This window comes from Pyricularia grisea (assembly GCF_004355905.1).
Source record: "Pyricularia grisea strain NI907 chromosome Unknown Pyricularia_grisea_NI907_Scaffold_7, whole genome shotgun sequence".
Lineage (NCBI taxonomy): Eukaryota > Fungi > Ascomycota > Sordariomycetes > Magnaporthales > Pyriculariaceae > Pyricularia > Pyricularia grisea.
In genome coordinates this window covers 2479019-2501344 of record NW_022156720.1, presented here as the reverse complement: position 1 = coordinate 2501344, position 22326 = coordinate 2479019, and the positions used below count along the sequence as shown (strand labels likewise).

Sequence of the window (22326 nt, the reverse complement as noted above, 5' to 3'; positions counted from 1 at the left end):
CTGCTATCAGAGCTGCTAACAAGCAGCCTTGGCTACATGTAAGGTGCGCGTACGGCAGCCGCAGGTGTAATAAGGCGAGATGGCGTGGACATGACGGGACTTTGACTGGGTTGGCAAACCGAGGAGGTTAGATTGCAAGACAAACAAGATACAAGACGGGAGCACATCTAATAAATGACAAGAGTTGATAGGTACCTCAAGGTAAGGTAAGTTAAGGTATGTACCTTACATACATTAGGTACCTAGTATCCGGCAGGGAGGTCGGTGAAAGGGATACAGCAGGCAAACCAAATGGAAAGCTGCAGGCACCATACGGAAATAAGGTATGTACCAGGTAGGTCTGATTAATTGATCAATTGGGGCCTGAGCTGATTACCCGATTGATTGATTGGATAACTAAACAAAGTAGTCACACCAGACTAGACCAGTTATTTGGAACGGGAGACGCGCAACACACTGCATATATCGGTTGCGGCTTGGTGCAGGCAAAAAACCCCCCGGGCGTTCGACGCGTCAAGTTATTTTTTCTATCTTTCTGCTGTGTTCCTGATCTGTTGCAGCTGTGGTCAGAGACCAGCTTCTGGACCGCCCACCCCGAGGCGGCATGACGATGAGCTGGCAGGGGTAGACAGTTCGTGTCGATAAAGCCTCAATTAGGTAGGTACTTGGGGAGGGGGTTGTCAGTCCAGTCACGGTAAACTCGTAAAAAAAAAAGAGCACGTAGACGGCAAGACGGCAGGCTGGACCAGACGACAAAAACCGTGATTGCCTGTGTTGGCATCCGATTTGGCTTAGCTCTTGACCAAAAGAGAGATGTTATCTTTGACAATTGGCCAATCAAAATGTATTGTTTTCCCACCTTGCTTCTCATTCGCCATACCCGCAATCACACCACGTATTTTTTTAGGTACAGCTGGTGACGACATGACAAGGTACCATGCCCTCTAAACTTGGTTTCATCCTGGGAGCTGCAGTAGGGTGAATTGATTGTTCCAGCCGAGACTTTCATCAATCACGTACCTACTGTACAAGAAAAGATACCAAGATACTCATTCTCGGCCACCCGTGCCGTGAAACATGATATCTCCAACCATCAATCAATTGTTGGCATTTTTCCCCCCTCTGCTCTTCTATCCACGACTCGGTGTGTCTCCTCTCCGCACGCGTTTGTCACACCGACGACAACACATGGGAGTAGGCGACAACCAAGTACACGAGGACAAATTACCGGAGAGACAAGGTCTCCGCAACCCAATTCAGGGGTAATTGATTGCGATTGTCGTATGTGTCTGTGTTTTTTCACGTTCGGAAAACCCTAAATACGGTATGACACCCATGATGTACCTATACACGACGGTACTGGTGTGGCGACGGTAGCCAGATGGTGGGTTACACGACAGAGAGACGGAAACTTCCAACGGAGCCGACCCAAGGCAGTCGAGCTACACGAGTTGATTACGAAGTACGAAGTATCAACGCCATCAAAGTGAGCGAGACATTCGTCGTATGAATGAGAGAAACATTGGCTTGGCAACGGAAGTTAGCGAGTGCATGGCGAAGTATACACCATTTTTAGCGCCCATGGAAGCCAAATCAAGCTTGTATTACTTGCTTCTGATACGCAAGTCTCGGATCGTCTCCAACCCGCTACAGAGAGCCAACGGCGGTGATCTAGACCTCTCCCTTGTCAACAAGGTCGTCTGTGCAGGTTCAATCTCGTCGCTGATAACCTCAATCGGAAAAGCCGTTGTTGGTATTGAGCAGTTGCGGTGTGCTCGAGAGCTCGTGGGCTCAGCCTGCGCATACTCGCTCCGACTGGGAACGCAGTGCGGCTCCTTGATGCCACATACTCTGGTCAATATATGGTACGTCTCTCTCTGTACCTCTTCCATTGATGGCCGATCCATGGCATTGACGGCCAGCATCCTTGCTGTCATATGCAGCAAGGGGACAACCGCCGCAAAGACATTGACCCCCGTCATATCTTCTCTGTCCTGAGTTGTTGCCTTTTCAGCCAAGGACTCCATCCACACCTCCACTTGACCGAGGTTACGATGGTACGAAGAGTCGGGGATCGAGCTGCCACGCCCATGGGTTTTTTGCTTAGCAGCTCTGTGTTCGGCGAAGGCTTTGCTCGACATGTCCAACAGAAGCCCGAGTATTTCGAGTATGATGCAGCCGAAGGAGAACACGTCGGCAGCCCTGGGGTCAAGCCAGCCTGGTGAAGTGACGTCTGCCGTAAGAGGGCTGCCTGTCGAACGTGCACAGTCACTGTCGGTAGATACTCGAGAGATCCCAAAGTTTCTGGACTCGTCAGCTCGTGTGACTGGGTGCGGCAGCTCATGACTTCTATCGCGTACCAGTGACGAGGTGGTGCGGATCCATTGCTCGGGAGCGGCATAGTTGTACGCTTCACTGTCGAAGCTATCTAGGCCCTGGGCTCTTGCCAAGATTGATGGGTTCAGCTTCGTAAAATCGGAAAGAAGAATCTCGTCGTCGTCCTTTACCAGAATGGTAGATGGCTTGATATTACCATGGCCCAAGCCGGTCCCATGTATCATGCAGAGCGTATCGGCCAGGCAATTGATCCAGTTGATGAACCGCTCTGGCTGCGTGCGCATCCCATTTACGCCGCCCTTCCGTCTTGGTCTCGTTCTTCTGACGAATGCTACGGGACTGGCCGATTCGGTCGTCCCTGATCTCAGCAATGTCCTGAGAGATCTTCTTTTGTTCACCGAGACAGGCTCGAAAAGGACATAGGCATGGTCCTGATGTTGGTACGAGCAAAAGTATGAAACGAGATGGACACTCTGCAGCGTGCGAGCCTTTTCAATTTCCTGGGAGATTTCATCTTTTCCCTGGTATGGACTAGCGCCCAATGAAGCCAGCCGGAATCGTCTTCGCTCAAAAATCCGACCAGGATACTGTGGCAAGCTGGCATTGTCAACGGTCTTGTTGCTTGTTTCTCTCAACAGTGTCCATGCCTCGCGAACGATGTCGAGCGACACCAGCTCCATGGGCTGATAGATGAGGTGCTCTCCTTTGCAGAGGAATCTCAAGAGGTACTTGAACTGTCGTTCGCAGAAGCTGCGCTCGAGCCGTAGATCGCCAACCTTGGTACCGTAGTATTGTGAACGCAATAACTGCTGCGCCTGTTCAGGGTTGAGGGGGAGGTCGGTATCATCCCACGAGTTATCTAGAGCGGCAAATATGCGCTCTGGGCAGCCAAGATCTAACAAGATGAGAAATATCCGCTTTGCCCTCTCCAATATCAAACGCCCATAGGTCCGGTCGGTCAAGCCGCCCCTGGAGACGACTGGGCGGCTTATGAGTTCGCAGTCAGGAGGCGAAAGGTTGGAATATATGAACTGCATTGTAACCGTCTCTTGGATTCGTGCCGTGTCCCACCACATTGTTGTCATCTGCCGTCGACTTGATTCAGCCTCCTCGCGGTCTCTATACCACCAATATTTGTCGACTATCTTGTGTTTCTGTCCGTGTTCTCGCACGGGCAAGATGAATGCAGATGGCGTGTATTTGGACATGAACAAGCGGCCCCAAGAATCAAAAGAAGGTAGGATATTTTAGGGGTCCAGTTTTGGCTTCTGTCGAGTCGTAACAACACTTGAGTGTCGCCTGTCAAGAGTCGGAACCCACGGATCAATACATCTGTAAAAGCTTTGCCACGTGAAAAAGATTCATGGCAATGCGAATAATACTCCGGATTATCAACCTTTATTTGACTTGTTCAGATCCCCTAGATTCTCGTTGGGTGCTGCATGCGGGGGAACGTTTCATTACGTCTGAACTTTGCTTTCAAAGCATAAAGCTTACTGGAAAATGGTTTATACCAAACCGCTGACAAAAATGTCCCTTCTTTCGTTTCAGGGCAACCCGGCTCCTAGGTACGGGAGTAATGTGATTGCACGCGAGTCCCAGGCTTGCGTTGGTGTATATCTTGGCAAAAAGCATGTGTAAATGTTTTTCTTCTTCTTATTCTTGTCTGATAGGTATCAGCACAATATCTGCGGGTGACCAGTGGCTAGTACGCATGTATATGGTCCAAAGGTGGTGGATTCGACTAGAGAAGGCCTCAAAAGCCGCTGAACAACGTTTGGGACAAACTGCGGGATTTGCTTTTTATTTTTTATTTTATTTTTTAGACAAACATGCCCATGTAGTTTCCGTTTGAGAAGATAAAAACTACGTGGGATGTTCACAGACATGCCGCCGGTATGTACCCATCCATGGCTGTCCGTGACTGGCAAGTCCTGGGCAGTGCGAAAGGCTACAGACAAAACTTTGATTGCTTGGCTCATCTAGGAATGCGGAGATATTTTTTCTTTTTCTTTTTTCGAATTGGGAAAGTTGCATTGGGATGACATGAGAAAACCAAAGAAGAAGAAGAAAAAAAAACTTATTACTGAAGATTCAAGGTGTGGTAGTTCTTGTTGTAGGTAGCCGCTTATCAATCATAGACTACGCAAAGTCCAGACCCGGGCGACATGCTCTTCTCGGACGAAGGTTCAATCGGTGTCCCTGCGTTATGCATGTTCATGCGTAATGTGCGTATCGGCTAGGAATTTCGGTCGAGTCTATAGATGCTTTTATTTATCTCGGTCTAATGCAGGTTGTACAGATGCATGCAAGGCAATACAAAAACTAAACACGCAATAGAAAAAAAAAATTGCGTTCAGTTTTATGGTGAAAAATCTGCAAATCATAAGCCCTCGAGCAAAACCTCCTTATTCGCGCCTTGTCGACCGACAAAGGTCTCCATCGCCTTGTCGATGCCCGCGATCTTGCGAGCAAGGAGCTGCAGGCTGACCGGCAGCACATTGTACCAGTCGCACCAGCGCGCGTAGAATGGCATGCCGATGTGGTCGGCATTCCCGTTGTCGATGGCGTTGATGATCTCCTTGGCGACCTCGACGGGCTCCACCACGGGGGCGATGATGCTGTTGGGGGTCTTGACGCCGTAGAAGAGTGGCGTGCTGAGCTGGCCGGGGGTGACCAGGACCGTCCGGATGTCCGGGTGCAACTGCTTCAGCTCGGCCGTCAGGGACTTATGCAGGGCGATCACACCACCCTTGGCGGCGGCGTAGTCGGTGAGGCGCGAACAGCCAAGTTGGCCGATGACGGACGAGATTGTCACAATGGTTCCTCCCTTGCCGCCACGGATGATGGCCGGAAGGAAGGTCTTGAGGGTGTAGAAATGGGCGACGAGGTTGGTCGAGAGGCTCCGCTCGATATCTTCCATTTCCATCTCAAGGAGGGGCTTGCCGTTGACGATGGCTGCGTTGTTGATCAAGACGGTAGGAGTACCAAGCTGAAGGAGGGGTTAAAAACATTAGCAATGAGACAAAAAGAAGAAGATAGTAAAACGGCATCATCCATATAAATTATCATACGTACTTCCTCTTCAATCTGCGCCGCCACCTTTTTGAGAGCAGCCTTGTCCGTCACATCGCACTTGTAGTGGTTCACGCCGCGCGACTCTCCATTCTCCATGTCCTTGACGTCGAGGACGGCGACGTTCGCGCCACGCATGCCGTAAACCTCGGCGACGAGCAGGCCCAGGCCGCTGGCGCCGCCGGTGATGACAATGACCTCCTCGTCCAGGTCGACCTCGCGGGGCCTGCCAAAGGCGAGGCGGCGGTTGACTGAAGCCAAGGTCCAGCACACGGTGACGAAGCTAGCGTAGGCCATGGTGACACGCATGGGCATGGCATCGTACTCCATGTGCTGGGCGCGGAAGCACAGCACCACAATCCAGGCTACGAAGGGGTGGAAAAAGGTCACATAGAGCACCTTGAGGACGAGGTCGATCGAGAGCGGCGCAAACCAGGACTCGCCCGGGGGAGATCGACGGTGGGAATCCATGATTGCAAGTTTTTAGTGGTCTGCCTTGTGCAGGTGGTTTGCAAGTTGCGGCGCTTGCTAGCTATCTGTGCGATAGACGCAGGATTAAGAGTATCGATAGACTAGGTAGGTAATTATCGTATAAAAAAAAAGCGAATATAAAGTTCCAGCGACTCCAACGGTCGAAAGAAAGAACGGAGGCGTGCGAATTACCACAAAGTACACTGCGCTGCAATGCACTGCACTGGATCTAGTCTAGAAGATGGAAGGAACCAATTGACTTTAGGTAGCAATGGGAGAGTAAACTGTCCACGTCTCTTAACAAATTCGATACGTACACCCCAACCCCTGATTGAATAAGGTAAGGTAGGTACCCAAGGTACCTATGAATTGCAGGGTTCCATTGACACACCTGATCGACCAATGAAATGAGGGCAATAAAACGGGGCTGGAATGGAAAACAGCAGGCGTATATCCGTAGGTGCAAAATGGCGCTTGCCAGCTTGCGTGTATCAGATGCGAGCTTGACAAGTCAAGTTGAATGACCTGATTCGTAATCATCATATTCATCCAAAGGGTTGGGGTGTAGCAAATTGAATAGCTCAACCTCCGTTAAAACACTGGACTACTATGGTACGCCAAGGGCCTTAAAGATACCCCTGAAACTGGGAATACTTCGATCCATGCACAGAGGTCTTTTACAGCTGGGTGTGGGCTACGTACCACGGTACGGTAAACTTTGGAGGGGTAGTTTTGCGCCATCGCAAAAGCCAAACTAGCATCCAAACATTATGTTGGATTAACATACTTTGACAGACACGTGTCTTGATTCTTTTCAACATTATTGACAAACCAAAGCAGAACGGACCAAAAGCAAAACATGAGATGGTATGATTGATGGAAAGACAGCTAAAGGAAAAAAATGATCGACAACGACAGGATTCGAACCTGTGAGGCCGAAGCCATATGATTGCATAATCAAGTGGAACAGAAGATCCAATTGATGAGTTCTAGTCATACCCTTTAACCACTCAGGCACGTTGCCTTGCTGAACACGTTTGATCTGCATGGTTATAATGCTTCAGGACTTTCCCGCAACTGCACAGTTGGAGTCCAAGCAAGATCACCTGCCGCTTACGGGGCGGAGCGGCCCTTCATCCAAACACCCACCCAGCCTAACAAACACCTCTTGCCCTCCGTTCTCAATTCAAGTTCATCGACTGCCTCCTCTATTTTTTTTTTAAAGAAAAAAAAAATGACAGGGGCCGAAGCGCCGTTAATAGCAAATATTGACGCTACCGGAGAACTAGAGCAGGAAAACAATTTATCCCAGGGTGTTCATGAAAATGACACCAATTTGTCCAGATTACCAGACGCACCACCCGGCCTGTTTATCTGGCTGCTGGTGTTGTCAGCAGGTATAAGTGGACTCCTTTTTGGATGTAAATATTTCAAAACCTACTTCTTGCTCCCGATCACAATGAGTTTGCTGGATTCCAACTGACACTCAAATGACCTCAGACGACACTGGAGTAATATCATCCACGTTGGTCTCCATCGACGACTCACTCTCGGACCGTCAGCTCACGTCTCTAGACAAGTCAGTGATCACGTCGTGCACTTCGCTATTTGCTCTCTTAATCTCGCCGTTTTCCTCGTCCATAGCCGACAGCTTGGGTCGGAAACGTGTCATTCTGGTTGCCGACCTTCTCTTTGCCGTCGGTGCCATCTTACAGGCATGCAGCGACACGGTGGCCGAGATGGTTGCTGGCCGGTCCATTGTCGGTGCCGGAGTCGGGGCCGCGTCCTTTGTAGTGCCTCTTTACATCGCAGAGACCGCTCCGGCCGATCACAGGGGCAAGCTCATCACCATCAATGTGCTGTTTATCACGCTGGGTCAGGTGGTTGCATACGTGATCGGGTGGCTTTTCGCCGAGTATGGTGACAAGTCCAGCGGCTGGAGGTGGATGGTCGGTTTAGGAGCCGTCCCTGCAGTTGTGCAGACGGTGCTCCTCCTAGGAATGCCAGAGACACCACGTTGGTTGGTCAAGGCTGGTCGGAAAGAAGAGGCACTCGAGGTGATTCGCCGTGTCGCCGGTGGCAAGCACAGATCAACATCCGACAGGGTGGCTCATCGAGTCCTTGAGGAGATCGAGGTCGAGATTCGTGAAGAGTCCGAAGCCCGTAGAAGGCTCTTGGCCAGCCGTGAAGGGATGCAGTCAACGAGGCCAGGGTGGATGGAGACATGGTCAGAGCTTATCAAGGTCAGGCGGAATAGACGAGCTCTGATTGTCGCCTGCCTTCTCCAGGGACTACAGCAATTGTGTGGATTTGTAAGTTGCCCACCACCACCGCCATCTGGGCTGCACTCCGAGTATTTTGTTTCAAAGTTCGCCAGATATCATCATATGTGGCATTATGCTAATGTCATTGACTGATCTTATTTCTCTTTTAATCCTATGTTAGAACTCCTTGATGTATTTCTCCGCATCCATATTCACAATGGTCGGTTTCGCGACGCCAACTCTAACATCGTTAACGGTTGCCGTTACAAACTTTGTCTTTACAGTGCTGGCGCTTTTGCTAGTAGACCGCATTGGCAGGCGCCGGATACTTCTCTACTCCCTACCTTTTATGATTGTTGGTTTGCTGCTTGCAGCTTTTGGCTTCTCGTTCATATCGATATCTCCGGGCCCAACATCATCACCGAAACCTCACCCAGCTAAGGCTGGCGACGCACAACTGTCCCCACAGGCCGCAGCAGTTATGATACTCATCAGCATTATGATATACGTTGCATCCTACGCCATTGGGCTCGGGAATGTTCCGTGGATGCAAAGCGAACTCTTTTCGTTGAGCGTGCGATCGGTCGGCAGTGGGGTCGCGACGGGGACCAATTGGTTGGCCAACTTTGTGGTGGGCTTGACGTTCTTACCATTGATGGATGCATTTGGGCCGCCGGCGACTTTTACCATGTACGGGGTGATTTGTGGTGTTGGTCTCGTGCTCATCTGGCGGATCTATCCCGAGACGACGGGGTTAAGTCTAGAGGAGGCGGCAAGCCTGCTTGAAGGTAGCGCCTGGAGGGTACGGTAGGGCTGCGCCTACGTATATAGGTATTTACTATATATAGAAGCATATTTTGATACCAATCTGGTCTCGTCTGGTGTGTAGTGGGTGGGAACGGGAGGATGAAAAAAGATTAAATCCTAACTCGCGACGAGGTTTGTCATTTGAAGGCATAATTTCTTTTTGATTCAAATTATCGCTTACTCTGTAGGTCGGAAAATATTTGTAACACTGAATAATAAATAATATCCTTGGATTGCTAAGCCGACAAGGCTGACAAGACGTAGCTAAGGTAGCTTCGGACTCGTTCGGAAAGGCGCGGCAATTGGCGGCTTGTAGTGGGGTTTTTTTTTTTTTTTTTTTTTTTTTTAGCGCTGGATGGGCATTTCATTGTTCCCTGGAGTTTTTCTTCGTGTTGTTTTCGAGTCACGTCATGACATCATCTACCTAACTGGGTACTTACTTCGTAAGTCATTACAGGAGCGAGGAGCGCAACCTATCTATCGCCATCGCCTTCCTTACCCTAGGTAAAGCCGAGTTTAGTGAGTTTTGGGCAACTCGTTACGATCTTCTCAAGTAAGTCATTTGACAGCTGTCTTTTTGTCAATTTGCACAGACGGCGTCGGTCAACCCGTATTGTCCGAAGGCTTTATTTTTATTTTTTTCCTAGTTGGGTATAAACATTTCGAAAACCCCCTCCGAAGCTACCTGCTACCTTCGTACAGTACCGGTACTTATCTAGTTTCAAACGCTTATGCAAGCGAAGCTTTGTGCTAGCGATCAGCTCGGTGGAGTGGGTGCTGTGGAGATGACGTTGTAATTGGGCAGCAAACAAGGAGTAACTATGAGTAAGAGACTTTAAATGCTACGTAATGGCAGCCAGAACCTCTTCTAAGAAACCTTAGCTAGTATTGCTAGCAAATCAAAATACTACCAGAAGAACCACTTAAGTCCATCGATCGGCACGCTAGGGGGCGACCGGTGGCCCCGAAGGGATTAGTTGATACTTTGTAAGACGATACCGAGGTCACCGGGGGAATAGATCTAGGGCAGAGGGATTCGGTAAAACGGATATAACTAAAAATTGCCGGGATTGGGGTAAGGTTCTACAAAGTAATGTAGCTTGTATGTCGTGCTTTGGCAAATCCGTTTGGAATTTATTGGTTTCTCTTTTTTTTTTTTTTTTTTTTTTTTTTTTTTCCCTCAACACGCCGATACAGCCGCAGCGAGGATTAGCCCCTTGAAAGAAAAAAAAAAAAAAGAGAAAAGAATAATGTTTTGCGGTCGGGTTTCGGCTCATGTCTGTCTAGAACCACGCGAGGCAAGCATGCCCTGCTAGGACGTTCTCGAAAAGTCCATCATCATCAGATGCCAAACTCCACCCTGTTGTATTCTCGTACTAAATATTTTCCTCTCAAACAAAACCCGATTATGGTGGGTGTCATGTATGAGGCAAGGTGAAGAGCTTGCAGGTGTGAGAGGGGCAGGGCTCCACAAGCCGTCGTCTCTTCGTCAGTTCGCCTCGCGTGGAGTGGATTCAGATGGCGCGAGTTTCCGTAGGATAGGAAGGGACTGTACATGGTAGGGGAAAAAAAAAAAAAACGGGACAAAGTAAGATTGACTCGTTGCCCGTTGCCCGTTACCCCTTGCATGCAGCCCAGCTCAAGGGGTTTGTTTGGTTTGTTTAAATATACAGTACAAGGCTCATCTTGACGTAGGTCTTGAGCAATATCCCAATTTTCTTATTCCCATTTCCACTTATTTTCTTTTCTATTCATCTCCATCATACCGATACCAAATATACACACACACTATCGACGAGGCCAAAGTTTGACTTGATCTCTACTTATTAGATTAATTACGTCTTAAGCTACATCTAAGCTCTATCTAGTATCTTGACTTACTTACAGTACAGGCCTCATATTTATTGGATAGGACAATAAACAATAAACATGAATGAGGTTGATCGAGAGCTCAACCGGGCCGAGCTCGATGCCATGGCATCACCTGGCTCACAAAACCACCCTCAGAGCCCCTTGAACCGTCGTGCTAGCAACGAAATAGAGCGTGTCGTTTCAGCCTCATCTGTCTCAACTGCTTCATCCGCCGCTTCCGCGCGTCGTGGCACAGGAGCGGCGGCGACAGCACCGAGGTCGCGAGACGGAACCAGTCTCCGCAGCATTGCTACCCAGCAGGACTTGGAGAGGCACCCTACTGTGCTCAGCCGCATCCAAACCGCACGCAGTCAACATGGTGCCACCGTTGGCCGGAGTCGAAGCGATGCCGGCAGCACAGGCCGGAGGAGCTGGTTCAGGAGGAACACCTCCAAGGCCCTCCCTCCCTTTGGTGCCGGAAAGGAGTACCCGCCCCTCCTGCCCGACCGCGAGGAGTATGTTGTCGAGTTTGACGGCCCAGACGATCCCATGCACGCACAAAACTGGCCCTTGCGCAAGAAGGCCGTGACTGCTGTCATCTTGGGGTACACTACCATGACATCCTCTTTTGCCTCCTCCATCTTTTCCGCTGCGACCAGGGCTCTTGCGACCGAGTTTGACGTCTCTACCGAAGTCGGCATATTGGGAGTATCCTTTTTCGTCCTTGGTTTCGCCTTTGGCCCGACACTCTGGGCGCCCTTGTCCGAGCTCAAGGGGCGCCGCCTCCCGCTGTTGCTGTCCATGTTTGGCTTCACCATATTCTCCATCGCAACCGCCAGTGGTAAAGACATCCAGACGATCCTGATCAGCAGATTCTTTTCCGGCTTCTTTGGTGCCTGTCCGCTGGCCGTCGTCGCCGCCGTCTTCAGCGACATGTTCGGTAACCGCACCCGAGGAATAGCAATTACCGTCTTCAGTATGGCTGTTTTCAGCGGCCCCTTGCTGGCTCCCTTCATCGGCGGCTTCATCGTCGAATCGCACCTCGGCTGGCGGTGGACCATGTGGCTTACGTCCATCATGGGCGGAGTCGCTTTCATCTTGGATATCTTGTTCCTCGAGGAGACATACCCTCCCTCCATTCTGGTGGCAAAGGCCTCGGAGCTCCGGAGACTGACACTGAACTGGGGCATCCACGCTAAGCAGGAGGAGATTGAGGTTGACTTTGTCGAGCTTGTCAACAAGAACTTCTCGAGACCCATGCGAATTCTATTCACCGAGCCCATCGTGCTGGCTCTTAGTATATACATGGCTTTCATTTACGGTAAGGAACCCATGATATCCATTCAATAAACCCAGTGCCCTGACCGAACATGATCCGTGGATTCGATTCACTAACTCTCGGCTTTTGACTATAATAGGTCTTCTGTACCTCTTCCTCACAGCATACCCACTCGTCTTCCAAGGAGTTTACCACTTCTCCAGCGGCATCGCAGGTCTTGCTTTCTTCGGCATGATCATCGGCCAGTTTTTTGCCGGTACAGTCGTGCTCTTGCAGCAGCCGTGGTTCAACCGCAAACTCGCAGCCAACAACGACGTCGCCATCCCCGAGTGGCGACTGCCGTCCGTCATCGCCGGGGCTTTCGCTTTCACGGGAGGCATCTTGTGGTTCGGCTGGACGGGCTACAACAAGGATATCCACTGGATCGTCCCCACCGCCTCCGGCATCCTCACGGGCTTTGGCCTCATGTCTATCTTCCTCCAGGCCCTCAACTACCTCGTCGACGCCTACCTCAACTTTGCCGCGTCGGCCATCGCTGGCAACACGTTCCTGCGCAGTCTGTTTGGTGCAACCTTCCCCCTCTTTGCCACCCAGATGTTCAACGGCATGGGCATCAACTGGGCGAGTACCCTTCTCGGCTGCATCGCCGGCGTTATGATCCCCATCCCTATCATATTTTACCTCTACGGACACAAGATCCGCGCCCGCAGCAAGTTCGCCCCCACCGGTTCTCCCATTGAGCTTCAGCAGCACGAGCAGGAAGAGGCGGCGCGCCAATCTAGGGTGTCGTTGCCTTCTGGTGGTGCCGAGACCAAGGATGCTGTCCCGAGCAATGGCCTCAGCACACAGCCTCATGTGAACGGCAGGGACCAAAGCCCTGTTTAAAGATTCTTAATGTCTGTAATAAATATGTCGACAGGGGCTTCTGATATTTTTATTGCCTCTGCCTCTTTGAGATGCTAGAGTCGACACTGCACAAACCCTTAACCTTTCTTTATTGTTTTTTTCTTTTTCTTTTTATCTTTTTGTTGAAATACCCAGTTCAATGATTACCGGCTTCTAGTACTTATATTGCATACACGCTGTTGTTACCAAGCGCTCATCCCAGCTTTTTTTGATTTGGGATGGGGAATGTTTCTTACCATAATTTTTTCCATGATGGATTTTGAGCCTTGTTTGCTACCTACTTGTATATGGCTGCATTGCGGAGCGACAGGAATGATGGTTCCTGGAGAACGAATCTAGATTATGCACTAGAGTAGATATAACTAGACGAGCCTGTTGATATCACTATAATCGTTTTAGAACCGTTGAAGAACGTGATCATGTTAGGTATTTCTTTATTAGGCAACGATCCCAAAGTCTCAACCGAATCGCCACAAGAGCCCCAGCTGACCATCCGCATCAAAATAGCCATCGCAAACAAAGAACATTTGTTTTATTAATCTACACATCGCGCGACATAGAAACGACGGCTGAACAAATTCTCTCGCCGAAGTTCTAGCTTGCGTGACATCAAAATAAGGCTCAGCCACAAAAGGGCGGGAAGAAGAAATTCATACCGGCAATGATAACGGCCAAGATGGCGCTAACATTGCTTCTTCATCCACCACCACACAATAACAAGACCATAACAGCGCAGCGAATACAAGTCTCCTGCTGAAGCGCCCCACAAGGGTCTTGAAATCTTGACAGCACATAGACAAAAAACCAACAGGTTCACTTCTTAGCCTTTCCTGCCTTGGCAGGACGACCCCTGCCTTTTGCCGCGGGTTTAGGCTCGTCGTCGTCATCAATGAAATCGTCCTCCGCATTAGCAGCTTTCTTGGATGCACCAGTCTTCTTCTTTGCGGGTGCTGCCTTCTTGGCCGGCTTGGCTTTGGGCTGCTTGATGTACTTGTCCTTTTTGAGGTCAAGTTCTTCTTCGTCTTCATCGGCAGCAGGATCCGCAACAACGGCAGCATCGTCTTCTTCTTCGATGGCCTCCTCCAGATCAGGCATCTCCTTGGCCGCAGCCTTGGGCGCTTGCACATTGCTCGCCTTCATGAAGGGTATCGGATGAGACATGGAGTTATAGCTGGATTGTGGTCAAGTTGGTCAGTTTAACGAGCGTTTGCGTATGTGGTTGGAGCTTGTCAAAACTTACGTTCGGGTGAATGCAGCCTTGGTCTGCGTCTCAATGTTGACCTTGGACTCGTCCTGAGGCCCGACACCAAGCTCCTTGATTGCGTCAAAATCATCCCGAGTGAGATAGTAGCTATCCATCAGCTCAATGACACCGTCGATGGCATCTTTACCATCCACTCCCAGTCGCTGGATCATCTGGTTCCACAGTACCGGAAGGTACTGCTGGCGGACTTCGTTATGGTCGCCAGAGGACTTGAGTCTCATGTGCGAATGTATCTCGCGCACGAAACGACCCAGCTTGCCTGTCTTGCTGTTGTTGCCCAGCCACGATGTGAAGTTGGCACCCATGAGCTGACCGGCAATATAACTAGCCGGTCTGACCGAGCTGAAGACGGCGTGCGTTGGCATCAGAGACCACTGTTGCTGCGGACCATGAATCATACGATCGACCAGGTCGCCGTCGCTGATACTTTCCGAGGCTTTTTCTACCAGCTCCAGATATTTGAGGTTCTCTTCTTTTTTATTGTAGCCCTTGCCGCTCAATGCCATTGGTTTCGTGCCGAGGTAGTTCTCCTGAATCATCAGGTAGCTGAACTCGTGGTCGTTGAAGTAGAGCTCAATCTTGTCGTTCAGCGTAGCTTTGCTTGCTGGTGAAAAAAGACCGCCCGCGAGCATTTTCTGGCAGATATCCCACGGCTTGAGAATGACGTGCTTCTCCCATGCCTTAGTCATGGTTTTGGTCTGAGTGTAGTCGAGTGAGGCGCCATCGAGTTTGATGGAGTGAACCATGTTGATGATCTGGCGAATATCCTTGTTGCAGCCTTCAATCAAGGCGTCGATGACCTGTGGCGGCATCTTCCCTAGTCCTTCCCGGTGACAAATCGTCATTATTCGGGATCGAATCTGATCTACTGTCGGCCTGTTGAATCGAATGTCAAACGCAACATGATCAAACGGTTTCATCTTGGGAAGTCTGCGTTCGTTGCAGATCAGGATGAGCGGAACCTCCGTCTTCTTGCAGAACTTTGCAAGCGCACCAACACCTCCGCGATCACCGGCGGACATGCCGTCTACCTCGTCCATGATCAAGACGATATTCTTCCTGGCTTGGTCGACCTTCTTGCCATCACCCGAAAAATATCCTAGGAGCGACGTGTTGTTTATCACATCACTAACACCGTTCTCGACTAGCTTCTTGCTCCGCGTGTCACTGGCGTTGCTCTCCAAAACGTCATAGCCAGCCAGCTTAGCGGCCATGTGGGCGGCTGTTGTCTTTCCAATTCCTGGAGGGCCAGAAACGATAATGGCACGCTCACCACCCAAGCCGTCCGCGCCACGCTTCTTGAAGTCATACTTTCTTGACTTGGGCCAATTTTCGAGCCAGCTCTTGATCTTTTCCACTTGAGCCTTATTGCCGCATATGTGGTTAAGTGCCGTGGGAGCGTATTTTGTTGTCCAAAGCTGCGAGTTGGGGGGAGGCGGTGCCGGCGGTGCAGACGCACCCTTGGCGCCGGCAGCCTTTCGAGCTTTCTCTGCCGCCATCCTTTTCGCCTTCTCTTCGGCCTCCATTTCCTCTGCCGCCTGCTTGACCTTCTCTGCTTCCGCCTCACGTTTTTCGCGGGCCTTTTCAGCCCCCAAACCACTGCCTCCATGTGCCGGAAGCGTGCTGATCAGATGGAAGAGTCCTACCTCATCGATAGTCTTTAAGCCGTGCTGCTTGATCTTTGCAAGCTTACTGGGGCCAGCGTCGTCTCCAAGGACCACGAAGCTGGTCTTCCCACTTGGGGCACCCGTCACCTTACCCCCGTAGCGCTTCACGAGAGCCTGAGCCTCTTCTCTCCCGATGGTCTTGAGGAGACCGGTGAACACAAAGGTAAGTCCACTGAGACAGTCCTCCTGACCTTCGGGCAACTCAATGGAGCCCGCAGCAGGTGGTGCCCCTGAGTTGCCTCCTCCGGCCTGAGCTTTTCGCCAATCAAACTTGGCATTAGGATCTTTCGGGGGCGGCGTTGGCGGGCGAACAGTAGGAACGTTGTCCAAGATAGCCTGGATACCCGGGTCCTCAGTGGGTGCAACTTTTGGTTTGGTTGCTCGTGGTTTCGCGGCTGGTTTCTTGCGCGGCTTCTGGTCCTCATCCTCGGACACTTCTGGGTCAGTTGGAGGAGACTTTCGTTTTCTGCCAGTAGCAGCACTTTTCGAGGGTTTCGAAACCTCTTCTTCGTCTGACGACTCTTCTTTGACGGCACCTCTTTTGGGTCTTCCACGTGATGCAACCCTCTTAGGTTGCGGCAGGATATCATCGTCACTATCCTCTTCGACATACTCGTCATTTTTCCGCTTACTCCGTCCCTTGACATCTGCGGCAAATATATCATCATCTTCATCGTCATCGTCATCAACAAACGCGTCATCGTCGTCGTCCGAGTCGTATTTCTTGTATGATGTGACCGGCTTCTTCGGTTTTGTGGCCTTCGCGGTGGTCTTTGCGGTTGCCTTGGGAGCCGGTGAAGGTGCCGGCTTGGTGGTTGTTTTTGCCGATGCAGAGCTCGGCTGTGCATCGGCCTTGGCTCTAGTCCGCGGGCTTATTCGAACCTCAACTTCCGTCTTGAATTTTGAGGTAGCCTTCGGGGTTGCCTGTGGTTTCTTGTCACCTGCACCACTATTTGCAAAGTAGTCACTGGCAGTGATGGCAGTCCCTTTGGGAGCATCCGCGCTGCAAGTAGCAAGTTAGCCAAGGGCTCGATATTGTGTCAAAGATAAATGAATTTGCAATGCCAAGCGCACCTCGCCTTCTTCTTTGGTGTAGCTTTTGCTGTAGCCTTCGGAGGTCTGGGTCATTTTCGTCAGCGAAGATCTCCTGGCCAGACTATGCTCTGGTAACACTAACTGAGCAGGCTCATCGTCGCTATCATCTAATACAATTCGGGCTTTTGACTAATGGTCAGCGACGTCAAACTGTGGAGTCAGTAGGACCTTCAACTTACTACTGCGAGCTTTTGTTGCCTTTTTGACTGGTTCGTTCTCCTTTTTTGAAGCTGCTGGTTTGGCGGGGGCGGCGCCGCCTTTTCCCCCGAAGAAGGATCGTATATCCGCTGGCATGGCTGTTGTTGGTGGTGAGCGGCTAGACGTTGTAGTTGGGATGAGAATTACAAAACAAGGCAAATTGAGCAATAATCCTCTCCTTAAAGTGGAAAAAGAGTTTCACACGGAATGCTCCTGGACAAAGAAGACCTGAGCAGCTCGTCGACGGCATGCAAGACGGTGATAGTACAAAATTGGAGTGAAAAGGACATCCGCTGCCCGCCAGGCAACAACGCGTTAATGACGCGACTTCACTATTCTCTTTAAAAATAAGTGGGTCTGGATGCAACTTTACTGCTGACATAAGTCAATCTCAAGGCCCAAGCTCCATCCGTCCAGTTTTGCATGTGGATCTCCAACTACGTGCTGCTTTATTGAAAGGGACTTTGATAGTGGAAGTCATTACAACAACTGGAGTGATTGCATCGGCTCGCGATCCTCTGCAAAATATACCATGAGCCGAAATACGTCCTCGGCCCTGCTGGCCGCATTCCAGGGTCTGAGGATTGCTCCTGTGACGACATTGCGACCCTCGATATTCCCGACCTCGTTACGAACTCTTCCTGCCCTTCCGACGATTGGCAATGCCAGGCCCTTCTCGTCAACAGTGCCTAAGCTGTCATGGCTTGAGCCGCAGCTGGACCGGAGGAAGAAGAAGATGAAGGGAAGGTGCCGTGTACCTACGGGAGGATCTATGAAAGGTACAACTGTGGTATGGGGCGACTATGGTCTGCGAATGAAAGATCATGACAGGAGGGTCAGCGCGAAACACCTGAAGATGGCAGAGAATGTTATCAAGCTTCGTCTTCGTGGTCAGAAATACCGACTCTACAAGAGAGTCAACTGCAACATTGGCGTTTTCACCAGCGGAAACGAGGTGAGTTTGCGCACGACAGCCGGCCTTCAAGATACGAGCGCGCCTGAACATGTAACTGACCTATCTCTGTCTGTAGCACCGTATGGGTAAAGGAAAGGGTTCCTTTGACCACTGGGCGGCTCGTATCTCTGTAAGCCACGTCATCTTCGAGCTCAGGGGAGTGTTGCACGAGCAGGTCATTCGCGATGCCCTGAGGTTGGCCGCAAGCAAAATACCAGGTCAGTCGGTCCATTTTAACGTTGTCGGTATGCGTGCTGACCTTTTTTTACGCGTACAGGCCAGTGTGAAATCATCAAAAAGGGCGATCCTCCTTGCGTTGGCGTAACCAAGATGGAAAACGGGCTGACCCTGGAGGATTTGAAGAGACCATGGATGAAGGCACGCCAGGAGCGCCTTGGAACGCTGGATGTAACACCACAGTCTTCAGCCATGACGAATGCCCCGAACTCAACCTCACCAGCACAGTAGCTAATGGTCTGGATCTTGGCCTTATATTGTATGCATAAAATGTACAACATAGATTGTGATATATTCGTGAAATTCAGGCCCGTCTACAATTGACCATGTCTTATATAACTGTAGCCGGTGATGACGACCTGGTTGTTAAACTCATCGTTACTAGCGAAGCCAATTCTTTTACTTGAGTATACGTACCCTGGGTTTGGAATCGTCAATTGAATACCTACCTACCTTACTTATCTGAGGTACCTTAGGTAATTGAGTGTCTCCGTACATTGGACTCGATTGACCAGACCTGAGCCCCCCTGTTGTAAGGTACGGCAGCCTCCCGACCGGGCCCACCAACCGCGTGAAATATGTTGCCCCACTTAAACCACTTCAAGTCGCGTCGCGTCTCAAACTGCAAAGTGCAGCCGTCACTATCCACTGATGTACAGCTCTCTCTCAAGATTTAACATCATCCCCCGCTGCATATCCCCACGGCGATAGGTTCCGTACCAACAGAGTGAAGCATATCAGAAAAACCTTTAAGCCCTAAGAAGCTGAAGTCCATCATCTCCCAGACAACACCTCAGACATGGCTTTGATTGTTGACAAACACAGGCCAAGATCGTTGGATAGCCTGACATATCATGAAGAGCTTTCAGAAAGGCTTCGATCTCTGGTACGTCCTGTGATTGTTGGTAGGAATCAAGTATCAACTGCTAACTTAACTACTGTCGCTATACACAGGCCCAAAGCGGTGACTTCCCCCATCTTTTAATATATGGACCCTCGGGCGCTGGCAAGAAAACTCGCATCGTAGCAACTCTCAAGGAGCTGTACGGACCCGGAGTAGAGAAGATCAAGATCGACGCCCGCGTCTTTCAGACCAGCAGTAATCGCAAGCTCGAGTTCAATATTGTCGCCTCCATCTACCACCTCGAAATCACCCCCTCAGACGTCGGCAACTACGACAGGGTCGTCATTCAAGACCTCCTCAAGGAGGTCGCGCAGACACAACAAGTCGACCAAGGTGCTCGCCAGCGCTTCAAGGTAGTTGTTATTAACGAAGCGGACCATCTTTCTCGCGATGCTCAAGCCGCCCTGCGACGAACCATGGAAAAGTACTCGCCGAACCTGAGGTTGATTCTGTTGGCCAACTCCACAGCAAACATAATTGCTCCTATCAGATCACGGACTCTGCTTGTCAGGGTTGCGGCCCCGTCGGAGGAGGAGATATGCACAGTTCTCGCCGCCTCGGCGAAGAAGGAGGGTTGGGCCGTTTCGGCAAGGCTGCATGAGAGGATAGCTAAAGAAAGCGGGAGGAATTTGCGGAGGGCATTGCTGATGCTCGAGACAGTGCATGCGCAAAAGTGAGATCCTGCCACCGCGAACCCTCTTTGATCAAAGCCACAGGCTAACAAATATGCGTCACAGTGAGAAAGTAGAAGACAACACGCCGATCCCGCCGCCGGACTGGGAGGCATTGATCGGCCAGATCGCCAAGGAGATCATGGATGAGCACACGCCAGCAAGAATACTTCAAGTGCGCGCAAAGCTCTATGATTTGCTCACACACTGCATCCCACCAACCACAATTCTCAAAACACTGACCTTCAAGTTGATACCCCTGATCGACGACGACCTCAAAGTGGAGGTCATTAAATGGTCTGCATTCTATGAGCACCGTATCAAGATGGGTACCAAGGTTATATTCCATCTGGAAGCATTTGTGGCCAAGTTTATGAGGATACTGGAGATGTACCTGATGGGCATGGATATGTGAGGGTCCATTGGGGTGATGCGTGTGGGCTACAAGCACCGTAGCTTTCACTTAATGAACAACGAATTTCGTCAAGGTCGGGATGTTTGGCGTTGGTGAGCAATCCATCATCCATTTGGTGTTGGCAAGCTACAGTGTCCTGTCCTTACCGTAGTTATTCAACGTCCCCCTATACCGACATGTAATGATACTGTCTCCAAGTGCCGGACCCTATCGAAATATCACCGGGAGTAGGGCTGAGTCTTGGCCCGAGATTGGCCGAGCTCCGCCCAGCCCGAGGCTAGATCGGACTTGCGGAAGCATTGGGCAGAAAGCAGTAAAGCCCAATATCAGATGGCAGGTACCTTAAGTTTCACAATTGGCTATGCATCAGGCAATTGAGCTGATAGCGATAGACGGTTGATTGGTCTGTGGTCTGTGTTTGAGTAAGGTAACCTAAGTTACGTTTGCGATATGGGATTGCGCCAGCTTGGTTGGTCTTTGTATAAGGAGCCCGGCTGGTCACCATACGTTGCATATTGAACCAGGAGGTTGCACCTGGTACATGGATGTTAAGCTTTTAGACCGTCCGTCCCCATAGGGCAAATCGGCGCAACGGAAGACAAGGAGGACAGTGATCGATCTGACAATAACATGACGCTACTACGACCAAGGGTTAATGCGTCCGAACACCACCAGCCATATAGGAATAGTAGAAGTCAGTAACGTTGTGGCCAAATTCAATCCTGTTGTTGTACAATAGTGGCGTCGAAGTGCTTCGCCGCAATGCTTGACAGACTTGGTTCAACCTGAATCTGAATGTACGTACAGTAAATGGCAACGTTCATGAGCGGGGCATCCAGTATTTTTTGTATGTGTACTGTGTGATGTTGTTGGTGGAGCTGACTACCTCCAGCTACTACCACCTTGGCAACTTGGAACATTGCAGTTTTACATAGTACCAACCTACAGGATTATTCAGTCTAGAACCCGTAGTATGTCAGAATTAAATCTCCAGGGACTGTTGTTGTCCAGCCTGGCTGACGGTTTGTATATATGGTGACCCCGCAGCGGAATCGTAAAGATGATGCAAGCGAGCGTGGTTAGGGGGTTTGGTTGGACATATCCTTGTCTAAAAGTCCACTGAAAAGTTTTGGAGCCACGCATTTCTCGGGACCAGAACGCAGGCCCCTGTTGTGTGTGTTGTGAACGAACCAACCCTGTGCGCGGGTACCTCTCAACCAACCCGTCCCAACCAACTCAACCACTTGTCAGGTTGATTTTGATGAAGTACCGAGTACGTAGGTAGCTATCAAAGTTATACATGGTTTAAATTTATAACACCATTGATCCACGAAATTTATAGATTGATTGATTGAGACTCTGACCTTGCGTGGGATTCATCAACTTCTTGCTTGATTCGATTCAGGAAACAGCCAGTAGCTGCATCAGCAAGTTGTTAGTCCGGATTATCCGCGGGCCCGATTCTTCTTACGAAGTATGTTTCCCTGCTGGGAAGGGTACAGGGTCGTCAGTACGTACTGCTAGAAATACACGAACGACATGCGTGTGGCGCTTTCAGTTTGGGGTTCAAAACGTCTTGACGTCTTAAAGCAACTGAGCAAGTTAAATAACGTAGATTACAATTAAAATAACTGCCGGGTAGGTAGGCAGTTATTTACCAGATGATTCCAAGCATCGGTTGGTTTCGGCCGGACGCATGGAAATAAACCCCAAAGGTTACCCAAATGGCCGACTGTGAATTTGTTGGGGTTTACCGATCGTCAGGATTGACGCACCCTACGCACGCCAGAAATTGTCTGTGGGTAACTTCCGGAATATGGGGTACAGCAGCGAAGCACTACTGTGCGGTACTGGCCGCATGGATGTCCGGGTTCACAGGGACCACACAAGGGCCCTGGGCTCAGCCAATAATGGTCAACGCTGCCAAAAT

At 50.3% G+C, this 22326-nt stretch overlaps 7 protein-coding genes across 7 annotated transcripts; 4 read left to right on the top strand and 3 right to left on the bottom strand.

Moving 5' to 3' along the window:
* Positions 1-1604: 1604 nt before the first annotated feature.
* Positions 1605-3413, bottom strand: PgNI_09758 (uncharacterized protein; the record flags this gene model as incomplete). The annotated part of the gene is made up of 1 exon (XM_031129740.1): positions 1605-3413. The coding sequence occupies one exon, from the start codon at positions 3411-3413 to the stop codon at positions 1605-1607; it is 1809 nt and encodes a 602-aa protein (XP_030977491.1).
* A 1202-nt stretch (positions 3414-4615) lies between these two features.
* On the bottom strand, positions 4616-6101 carry PgNI_09757 (uncharacterized protein). Its single transcript, XM_031129739.1, has 2 exons — positions 5416-6101; positions 4616-5329 (listed from the first exon to the last, which is right to left on the bottom strand). Exons 1-2 carry the CDS (start codon positions 5881-5883, stop codon positions 4721-4723), a joined length of 1077 nt encoding a protein of 358 aa, XP_030978371.1. The 5' UTR covers positions 5884-6101; the 3' UTR covers positions 4616-4720.
* Positions 6102-7035: 934 nt separating this feature from the next.
* Positions 7036-9106, top strand: PgNI_09756 (uncharacterized protein). The gene is made up of 3 exons (XM_031129738.1): positions 7036-7304; positions 7384-8195; positions 8329-9106. The coding sequence occupies exons 1-3, from the start codon at positions 7118-7120 to the stop codon at positions 8956-8958; spliced, it is 1629 nt and encodes a 542-aa protein (XP_030978370.1). The 5' UTR covers positions 7036-7117; the 3' UTR covers positions 8959-9106.
* Positions 9107-10691: 1585 nt separating this feature from the next.
* PgNI_09755 (uncharacterized protein) lies at positions 10692-13361 on the top strand. Its single transcript, XM_031129737.1, has 2 exons — positions 10692-12126; positions 12224-13361. The coding sequence occupies exons 1-2, from the start codon at positions 10884-10886 to the stop codon at positions 12967-12969; spliced, it is 1989 nt and encodes a 662-aa protein (XP_030978369.1). The 5' UTR covers positions 10692-10883; the 3' UTR covers positions 12970-13361.
* Positions 13362-13439: 78 nt separating this feature from the next.
* PgNI_09754 (uncharacterized protein) lies at positions 13440-17467 on the bottom strand. Its single transcript, XM_031129736.1, has 5 exons — positions 17196-17467; positions 17099-17138; positions 16996-17040; positions 14231-16924; positions 13440-14161 (listed from the first exon to the last, which is right to left on the bottom strand). The coding sequence occupies exons 1-5, from the start codon at positions 17308-17310 to the stop codon at positions 13804-13806; spliced, it is 3252 nt and encodes a 1083-aa protein (XP_030978238.1). The 5' UTR covers positions 17311-17467; the 3' UTR covers positions 13440-13803.
* Positions 17468-17661: 194 nt separating this feature from the next.
* PgNI_09753 (uncharacterized protein) lies at positions 17662-18854 on the top strand. The gene is made up of 3 exons (XM_031129735.1): positions 17662-18169; positions 18246-18387; positions 18447-18854. The coding sequence occupies exons 1-3, from the start codon at positions 17747-17749 to the stop codon at positions 18635-18637; spliced, it is 756 nt and encodes a 251-aa protein (XP_030978372.1). The 5' UTR covers positions 17662-17746; the 3' UTR covers positions 18638-18854.
* Positions 18855-18887: 33 nt separating this feature from the next.
* PgNI_09752 (uncharacterized protein) lies at positions 18888-20742 on the top strand (the record flags this gene model as incomplete). The annotated part of the gene is made up of 4 exons (XM_031129734.1): positions 18888-19292; positions 19361-19983; positions 20048-20392; positions 20595-20742. Exons 1-4 carry the CDS (start codon positions 19206-19208, stop codon positions 20740-20742), a joined length of 1203 nt encoding a protein of 400 aa, XP_030978241.1. The 5' UTR covers positions 18888-19205.
* Between the last annotated feature and the right edge of the window lie 1584 nt (positions 20743-22326).

Coding starts and splice junctions, on each gene's coding strand:
- PgNI_09757 (XM_031129739.1), bottom strand. CDS start 5,883: ATGGATTCCCACCGTCGATCTCCCCCGGGCGAGTCCTGGTTTGCGCCG. Junction 5,330..5,415: donor CGGCGCAGATTGAAGAGGAA/GTACGTATGATA, acceptor CCCCTCCTTCAG/CTTGGTACTCCTACCGTCTT.
- PgNI_09756 (XM_031129738.1), top strand. CDS start 7,118: ATGACAGGGGCCGAAGCGCCGTTAATAGCAAATATTGACGCTACCGGA. Junction 7,305..7,383: donor AAGTGGACTCCTTTTTGGAT/GTAAATATTTCA, acceptor AAATGACCTCAG/ACGACACTGGAGTAATATCA. Junction 8,196..8,328: donor TACAGCAATTGTGTGGATTT/GTAAGTTGCCCA, acceptor ATCCTATGTTAG/AACTCCTTGATGTATTTCTC.
- PgNI_09755 (XM_031129737.1), top strand. CDS start 10,884: ATGAATGAGGTTGATCGAGAGCTCAACCGGGCCGAGCTCGATGCCATG. Junction 12,127..12,223: donor ATACATGGCTTTCATTTACG/GTAAGGAACCCA, acceptor TGACTATAATAG/GTCTTCTGTACCTCTTCCTC.
- PgNI_09754 (XM_031129736.1), bottom strand. CDS start 17,310: ATGCCAGCGGATATACGATCCTTCTTCGGGGGAAAAGGCGGCGCCGCC. Junction 16,925..16,995: donor ACACCAAAGAAGAAGGCGAG/GTGCGCTTGGCA, acceptor TGCTACTTGCAG/CGCGGATGCTCCCAAAGGGA. Junction 14,162..14,230: donor AAGGCTGCATTCACCCGAAC/GTAAGTTTTGAC, acceptor ACCACAATCCAG/CTATAACTCCATGTCTCATC.
- PgNI_09753 (XM_031129735.1), top strand. CDS start 17,747: ATGAGCCGAAATACGTCCTCGGCCCTGCTGGCCGCATTCCAGGGTCTG. Junction 18,170..18,245: donor TTTTCACCAGCGGAAACGAG/GTGAGTTTGCGC, acceptor CTCTGTCTGTAG/CACCGTATGGGTAAAGGAAA. Junction 18,388..18,446: donor GGCCGCAAGCAAAATACCAG/GTCAGTCGGTCC, acceptor TTACGCGTACAG/GCCAGTGTGAAATCATCAAA.